Genomic DNA, 9,476 nt, shown 5'->3' with positions numbered 1-9,476 from the left:
TGACATTAGAACAAAAAGTCCATACAAGATGTTTATTCGTATGTCATCACAGGAAAATTTGGCCAACCCAATGTGCTCACAAGCAGTGTGTGGAAGAATGTTACTTTTGCAAAAAGTCAGCCTTTTCAGAAGAAATACTATGGGGAACAATGTACAGTAACTTCTCAGAAAGACAGTTAGACCAATTCTCCCAATTAATGTATGTGTAAGAATGGTGGTGTATCTCAGTGGGTAGCATATGGCAATGTGGCGGTCAAATGCCATCGCCAGCAAGATCCCTGACTCAAAGACAAAGGTGGAATCGATGAAGAATACTTGAGCAATGCAGCGATCCAGGGAGATCCCCTGAGCATGGAACCAGAAGATGGCCAAGGCCTGAGGCACTGTGCACGTGGAGAGGACAATGTCTGCTCCGGCCAGCATGCTGAGGAACAGGTACATGGGTTCATGGAGGCTGCTCTTTGTGAGGATAACAATGATGAGCAGGCTATTCCCAAGCAGGGCAATGACATAAGAAATGAAGAAGGGGATGGAAATCCACATGTGCTGGTCCTCAAGGCCAGGGATGCCCAGCAAGCGGAACACAATGTGGCTAACACTAGTGTGGTTTAAGGTAGTCACATGTGGGGAGACCACCACAGACATCACTTCTTATTCACAGACACAGGAAAACACAGTATTCCTTGTAATATTCTTTCTGAAGGCACAAGACCTTTTGACATATTCCTTCTTCTTTGAACATGCAAATAAAAAGAAACATATAAGATAATAGATTATAGCCTCTGCATTAATGAGTGACAGTCTGATTAAAAGGTATACATATTCCCAGCTAATCAAATAAAACATTTTATTGTATGTATTTCTCCTACCAACAGAGGATTATGAAAAGACAAAAGGGAATTATTCTATGTATCTGGAAAGGCTGTAACAAGTGTTTCTTGAACGTGAAGAACTTAAACTTAGCTTTGTGGTGGGTACTTTATCATACAGAAAAGAAAGAAAATAAAGAGAAACAACAAAAGAAAACGTGGGTATTCAAAACAAAGTATAGCATCTTCGTGAAACAGTGTCCAGCTCTGGGTGGCTGTGCATAGGGAATACTGGAAAAAAGCAGGGTAGATGTTTGTTCAGACAAATTTGGTATACTTGACGGAAATGAGATTTGAAATCTCTCTGACTTCACCATATACAATCTGCTCGCTTGTGAAGAGAATCAAGGGAACTTTAAGAGGTAGCATTAATAGGGCCTGTGTGCCTGAGGTGAGGCACTGCTCATGCTCACACCTTAAGGAACTAAGTTTATAAATGACTAAAACTTGAAAGGAAGGCATTGTTGCTGGGAGGCGTTGTGCATGATAATTTAAAGCTTTTTCTTTGGGTGGAAATTCTATCATTTAGTTCTTAGTGTGCATTCATTCATTCATTAACTCTGTCATTTAGGAAGTAGTAACTGTTTTTCAGGTACCATATTACAAACTGTAGATGGGGGTGGGGGGGATTTGACCAAGTCCTATGAACTTAGGTTTGACATAAACAGATAGGTTGAAGAGCTAAAGACATATGTTAATTCCTTCTAATAAAAAAGTATTTTAAAATATCTAGCTCCGTAGCTAAGTTATAGCTCATGCTCAATAACATTATTTCTTCCACTCCAGTTACCTACATGATGCCCATAATTTTCCTTTCTGGGGAAAATTAACAATTACCATCCTCCAAGTGCTGGAGGAACATGGTCTGTTATCAGAGTCACCTACAAAAGCCCAATCATCTGACCTAGTTACGGTACTGTGTCCTGCAGAAAATAGTTATAGATTCACAGGTGGTTGTAAAAAAAACAGAATGGCTATCAACAACAAATCAACAAACGACAAGTGCTGGCGAGGATGTAGAGAAAAGGAAACCTTTGTACACTGCTGGTGGGAATGCAGACTGGTGCAGCCACTATGGAAAACAGTATGGAGTTTCCTCAAAAAATTAAAAATGGAACTGCCACTTGATCCAGTGATCCCACTTCAAGGAATATATCCTAAGAAACCTGAAACACCAATCAGAAAGAATATATGCACCATATGCACCCCTATGTTCATAGCAGCGCAATTTACAGTAGCTAAGATCTGGAAACAGCCCAAGTGCCATCAGTAGAGGAGTGGATAAAAAAGCTGTGGTGCATTTATACCCTGGAATATATAAAACAGAAGGATCTCTTACCCTTTGAGTCAGCATGGAAGGACCTGAAGAGTATTATGCTAAGCAAAATAAGCCAGTCAGAGAAAAATAAGTATCACATGATCTCACTCATATGTGGGATCTAATGAACAAAATAAACTGATGAACAAAATAGATCCAGAAACATAGAAGCATAGAACAGACTGATAAATCTCAGAGGGGTTAGGAGGGTTAGGAGAGATTAACTGGGGAATTTATATGCATATGTACATAGCCCATGAACACAGACAATAATGTGATGAAAGCCTGAAAAGGATGGGTGTGGGGTGGAGGGAGTCAATGGGAAAAAAAGGAGGGACATCTGTAATAATTTCAACAATAAAGATAACATTTTTTTTAAAGTTCTCTCCAGTGAAGGCAGCTGACTTCCTGCATGAAAAGAAAAGTGGGTGGTACCAGAGGGATGTGAGAGCTGGTGTGTGTCCCCACAGACCTGATTGGGAATGTAAAGGGGGGAAATGGCAAGAAAGAAAAGGCCACAGAAGACACAAAGCAACAAATGCAGAGCTGGAAAGGAGGAAAGATTATGGAAGCTGGTAATGGCCATGTGTTTGAGGAAAGGGAGCAGGAGAGGAAATTGTGTTCATTGGAGCCAAAGAGAGAAACCAGGGAGCTCAAAGGTTGAAGATATGCCTGTTTGATTGGTCTCCTGTCCAAGGTAGAGTGACTTTGGTCTGACACAAGTTTATCTATGTGCTCCACTCAATGCTCTTCCCCCTTTCCCCTTTCACAACAGCCCAAGGTGTCCTGGTTCACTCCCCAAGTCCTGCTTTGGGAAGGCCAGCACAGATCCTTGTCATTCTCAGGGCTCTTCTCATATTTGCCAAGAGGGGTCTGCAGTCTAAGTCAATATCTTTTTTGTTTTCTCATGTCATCTCATTATTAGGACACTGTCATATATTGGACTAGAGTCCTGGTGCACAAATTCGTGCACAGGTGGGGTCCCTTGGCCTGGCTGGCGAGGGGAGGGGCTGTGGGAGGTCAGGGAGGCTGATCGGGCCCCAATCCGGCCAGTTGGAAGCTGCACAGTCAGGTCGAACTCTCGCCCAGTCAAACCCCTGCCCAAGGGGACAATTTGCATATTAGCCTTTTATTATATAGGACTACTTCTCTTTATTTGCCAAACTTCATTAACCTCAGCTACCCATATACTAGTACTCTCAACCTCCCTTCCCACATCTTACCCTCCACTTATGCTGTAACCAACCAGAAAGATGCCTCTCATCTTTATATTTCTGCATCCATATATATCAATAACTTCCCTCTGACCTGTATGGGTTGGCCAGCTCAGTCCTTACCCTGATCCTGATACCACTCCACCCATAGATGTCTATTTCACTCACCAGCTTTTACTGAGTCTTCAGGAACAGACGTGAGATTGGAGATGAAATTCAGTTTGTTGGGGACCAGGCAGTTGAGCTATTTATTCTCTTTCATGAGAGTCCTTGAAGGAAGCACTTACATCAGGACTCCAGGGGCACAGCTGTCTCCAACAGCCTCATCCTCTTCCCAAAGGCCTTATTCCCAGGTCTATTTCCCCCTCCCTAGAGCTTCTCCTATTTTATCTCCTGCTCCTCCTCACATATCCTGAAATCCATCCCACACCAAGTGTTCACATTTATGAGGTTTTACTATAAGAAAATCTCTCCCATCTAAACCAGCTTTTCTGCAAGCCTGTTTTAATACCAAAATCAATATTAAAGTTATTTCCAATCTCTAATATTAATCCACGCAAGAAATATGTAAAAATAATTTTCAATTTGTCATGGAAAGGATGATGTTTCCGTTATAGTCATCCCTGGAGTGGTCATAAGATTCATATTCATAAATAATGAGGGTGTTTTTTGGTTTTGGTTTTGGTGTGATTTTTGTTAATCTTCACCTGAGGATATTTTTTTCTATTGCTTTCAGAGAGAGTGAAAGGGAGAGAGGGAGAGAAAAAAAATGGGTGTGAGAGAGACACATCTACTGGCTGCCACCCTCACGCACCCCGCCAGTGGGCAGAAAGCGAAACCACAACCCAGGTATGTGCACTTGACTGTGAATTGAACCTGCAACACTTCTGTGCACAGGCTGACACTCAAACCACTGAGCAACACCATCCACGGCAATAAGGAGTTTTAATTATTTCCTAAGGGTACATAAATATTTGTGCACAATATATAGAAGAAATCACTCTTGACATTTGTGACATATTTTCATTTCATTTGTCTGCCTAGTGTATCAATCTGTTTAGTACTTGGCCACCAAAACTCTACATTTATGGTGGCTGGGAAAAAATTCTGTTTTCTTTATATTCTTTTGTAAGTATTTAATCTAGATTTTACTTATCCTGAATGTATGGTGTGAAATTTTTTTCAACTTGGAAATAACTTTATATTCTGATTATAAAGGTAATCTTGTACCTTACTGTTTAAAAATCAGATAATAAGACAGGAAAAACAAAGTAACCCCACCTTTATGAAAAAAGGAGTATTTCTTAATATAAATACATACAGAAAAATTTTTATCAGCCAGTCTTCATGCTCTCCTAGCAATCTTACTTTTATTAGTTAAATAATTCTATAAAATTAATGCACTTTATTATTCATGCATGTCTTTGTGGATAGAATTGGCACATTTGTGCATCTCACACTCAATGTTTAAGGAGTCCAAATGAGTATCTATTAAGACAGCAGCATGTACAGAATTCAGAAGTAATCAGACTTGTGAGAAGCTATTGTGACCGTCTCAAGACACAATTCCGCTTTGTATAATACTTTATAGTCAAATAGGTGATATTTGCTAAATTTTATATTTCCTAGAAATTCTAAGATCAATTTATTATTCCAAAATGACCAATAAATGCTCAAAAATGCATTGCACTTTCTTGTAAAGTTAAATATACCTCTCTCTTCTCAGTTTCAATAAGTTTAAATTAACAGCCATAACTTTCATGTGACCAGTAGACTCTTATTAGAAAATTCTTAAATCCCAGTTTCTGAGATTTGTCTCCTCACACTAGTTCACATTATGGTAACTATGAATTTCAACTTCTTATTCCATAGATTTGACAATTGTTACTGTTGATTTGCTTCAAATTGGGGGCACTGCAAATGTGTCAGCAGAGGGGATTATTGAACTATATTAACAGCAATTTTCAACTGGTGTGCCACCAGAATTTTTAAAACAGGCAATACATGACTATTTAGTCCAGGGCACTGACCTCTTTTCCCTTAGACTGTCAAATTAAGAAATGACAACAGCCAACACAATAGCTGTCCGGTGCAAATATATCAAAATGATACCTATTTTTGTCAGATCAGCAAAATATATATATTTTTGGTGTGCTGCAGAATTTTAGTAATTACTTTATGTGTGCCATGAGATGAAAAAGTTGAAAATCACTGCTTTATAACATAGTATTAGAACAAACTGCCCCATTAGAGTATTTCAATTGCAAAAGAAGCATTGCCCTAACTGGTTTGGCTCAGTGGATAGAGCGTCGGCCTATGGACTCAAGGGTCCCAGGTTCGATTCTGGTCAAGGGCATGTACCTGGGTTGCGGGCACATACCCAGTGGGGAGTGTGCAGGAGGCAGCTGATCGATGTTTCTCTCTCATCGATGTTTCTGACTCTCTATCCTTCTCCCTTCCTCTCTGTAAAAAACCAATAAAATATATTTTTTAAAAAATAAATAAAATAAAATTGTTTATAAATTTACTTTTTAGAACAGCTTTAAAGAAAAAATGCATAGTACACAGCTACCACCAACGCAGTTAACATGTCACCTTAGTATAATACACTTGCTACAATTAATAAACTAGTACTAATACATTATATTAACTATCATCCAGACTTCCTGAAATTTTACCTGATGTCTACTTGCTATTCCAGGATCCCTTCAAGATACCACATTATATTTAGTAGTCACTTCTCTTTGGGATGCTTGGCTATAACCATTCCTCAGATTTTCCTTGTTTTTGAGGATCTTACAGTTTTAATCAGTATAGGATGTCCCTCAATTGGTATTTGTCTAGTGTCCATTATTGTACTGAAGTTAAGAGATTTGGGGAGGAGAATATAGAAGTAAATTGTGGCTTGTGTTTTTTTAATATATTTTTATTGCTTTAAGAGAGGAAAGGAGAGGGAGAGAGAGATAGAAACATCAATGATGAGACAGAATCACTGATTGATTGCCTCCTGCACACCCACACTGGTGATCAAACCTGCAACCAGGGTATGTGCCCTGACCAGAAATCGAACTGTGACCTCTTGGTTCATAGGTCAACACTCAACTACTGAGTGACACCAGCCAGGTGTAAATTGTGATTTTCAAAATATCTTTTCATTATATTAGTTTCAGATGCACAACATACTGGTTCAATATTTATACATTTTTAAATGATAACCACAGTAAGCCCAGCAAGCTTTTGACATTATTCGTAGATATAAAAAGTTTATTTCTTGTAATGAAGTTTTAAGATCTACCCTCTTAGCAACTTTCAAATATACAATGCAGTATTATTAACCATGGTATAATTTTATCACATGACATTTATAACTAGAAGTTTGTATCTTTTGATACTCTTCACCCATTTTACCCACTCCTCTCATCCCCCCACCCACCACCACCACCACCACCTGTGGCAACCTCTAATCAGTTCTTTTTGCCTATGAGCTTGTTTTCATGGGGCGGAAGGTGGGGGGCGGCAGAGAGCAGATTTTAGATTCCACATATAAGTGAGATCATAAGGTATTTGTTTTTCTCTGATTTATTTCACTTAGCATAACGCCCTCAAAGTCCATTCATGTCACAAGGTTTAATTCATATATACATTATTTATTTCATATATATACATATATCATATTTTCTTTATCCATTTATTCATTGATGGACATGTAGGTTATTTCCACAGGTTTCCTATTGTAAATAATGCTGCAATGAAGATGGAAGTGCAGATATTTATTTGAATTATTGTTTTTGTTTTCTTCACATATATACCCAGAATTGGAATTACAGAATCATACTGTAGCTCTATTTTTAATTTTTTGAGGAACCTTCAAACCATTTTCCATAGAGGCTGTACCCACTAACATTCCCATCAACAGTGCACAAAGATTCACTTTTCTCCACATCCTTTTCAATACTTGTTATTTCTTGGCTTTTGATAATAGCCATTCTAACAGAAGTGAGGTGATGTCATATTGTGGTTTCCATTTGCATTTCCCTGATGATTAGTGGTGTTGAGCACTTTTCCATGTACCTATTGGCTATATGCATATCTTCTTTGGGAAAATGTCTATTCAGATCCTCTGCCTATTTTATAATGGAATTGTTTGCAGTGGAGGAAGGAGTGTCTTACTCTTGCATTGTATGAGTTCTTTGTATTTTTTTAAACATTAACCCCTTATCAGACACCTGATTTGCAAATATTTTCTCTCACATAGTAGGTTGCCTTTTCTTTTCTTTTTTATGGTTTCCTTTCCTGTGCAGAAGCTTTTTAGTTTGGTGTAATTCTAGTTATTTATTTTTTGCTTTTCTTACCTTTGCTTTTGGAGTCAGATTCAAAATTTATTGCCAAGACCTATGTCAAGAATCTTACTGCATAAGTTTTCTTCTAGAAATGTTATGGTATCAAGTCTTATGTTCAATTCTTTAATCCATTTTTAGTCAATATTTGTGTATGGTGTAAGATAGTGGTACAGTTTGATCCATTTGCGTGACTGTGGTTTTCCCAAAACCACTTATTGAACAAACTGTCCTTTCTCCATTTTATATTATTGGCCCCTTTGGCGCAAATTAATTGACCTGAATGAACTTTTCATTGATCTATGTTTCTGTTTTTATGTCAGGAAAATACTTTTTGATCACTAGAGCTTTGTAGTATAGTTTGAAAGCAAGGAGCCTGACGCCTCCCAGTTCTTTTTTCTCAAGATTGCTTTGGCTTTTGTGATTTCATACTCATTTTAGGATTGTTTTTCTATTTCTATGAAAAAAGCCATTGGAATTTTATAGGAATTGCATTGAATCTGTAGATCCCTTTGGGTAGCATAAACATTTTAACAATATTAATTTTTTCAATCCATAAGTACATTATAGTTTTTTATTTATTTATATCTTCTTCAATTTCTTTTACCAATGTCTTATAGTTCAGAGTATGGGTCTTTTACCTGCTTGGTTAAATGTATTGCTACATATTTTATTCTTCTTGATGCAGTTGTAAATGAGATTGTTTTCTTAATTTCTCTTTCTGATATTTTGTTATTAGTTTATAAAACAACAGATTTTTGTATATTAATTTTCTATCCTGTAATTTTACTGAACTTGTCGATTAGTTCTAATACTTTTTTGGTGGAGTCTTTAAGGTTTTCTATATGTAATATTACATTATTAGATTCCAGTCAATTTTTTGAAAACACAAATTTCTTGAGAGGTACATTTGAAAAATTTTTGCACATAAAAAACATATTCAACCTGACATGGACCAATCACATTGATGCAGTAAAAGTTTTCAAGAATCTTCCCTATAGTAAACCACAAGAACACAAAATATAGCAAATGGTATTATTGGTTATGTTCATAACAATTTTTACACTGTCAATTATTTAGATGTAAATCTAATCTAATAAAATACAAACATGCAAATTGATCATACCTTCACTATGCCTTAAGCCATGCCCACCAGCCAATCAGAGTGACTATATGCAAATTAACCCAACCAAGATGGCAGCCAGCAGCCATGGAGCTGAAGCAAGCAGGAAGCTTGGTTGCTCCAGTGATGGAGGAAGCCAAGCTTCCGGCCAGCTCTGAGCTCCACTGAAGGCAACAAAGTTTCAATTATAGAAAGTAAATAAATCCCAGAATAAAAAAAGGAGAGGCTGGGAGCTTCAGTCGCCAGGTGGCTTGGCCAGCCTGAAAAATGGCCCTCATCCCCTCACCTTAACTGGCCAGGCACCCCAATGGGGACCCTCTACCCTAAAGGGGGTGTGGCCAGCCTAAAAATAGCCATCAGCCCCTCACTCAGGTTGGCCAAACCTCCATTGGGTGAGGGTCCCCACTGGGGGAAGAGGGGCTTGACCAGCCTTCAAACAGCTATCAGCCCCTCGCCCTGGCTGGCCAGGCACCCCAGCGGGACCCCCACCCTGATCCGGGACACCCTGCAGGGCAAACCAGCTGGCCCCCACCCGTGCACCAGGCCTCTATCCTATATAATAAAAGGGTAATATGCAAACTGACCCTAACAGCAGAATGACAGGAATGACTGGTC

The 9,476-nt window shown here is 38.4% G+C and overlaps 1 protein-coding gene across 1 annotated transcript in view; it reads right to left on the bottom strand.

Annotated features, from left to right (window-relative positions):
• The window catches only part of LOC107182869 (olfactory receptor 52B4-like), a 7,173-nt gene extending 6,528 nt beyond the window's left edge, over positions 1-645 (bottom strand). Inside the window, exon 1 of the mRNA XM_015563018.1 lies at positions 5-645. Coding sequence (XP_015418504.1) covers positions 5-645 — 641 coding nt within the window. The remainder of the gene's footprint in view (positions 1-4) is intronic.
• Positions 646-9,476: the final 8,831 nt, after the last annotated feature.

The sequence above is a fragment of the Myotis davidii genome, unplaced genomic scaffold (assembly GCF_000327345.1).
Source record: "Myotis davidii unplaced genomic scaffold, ASM32734v1 scaffold58, whole genome shotgun sequence".
Lineage (NCBI taxonomy): Eukaryota > Metazoa > Chordata > Mammalia > Chiroptera > Vespertilionidae > Myotis > Myotis davidii.
The sequence above is the reverse complement of the archived record's forward strand: the minus strand, read 5'-3'. Positions and strand labels throughout refer to the sequence as shown.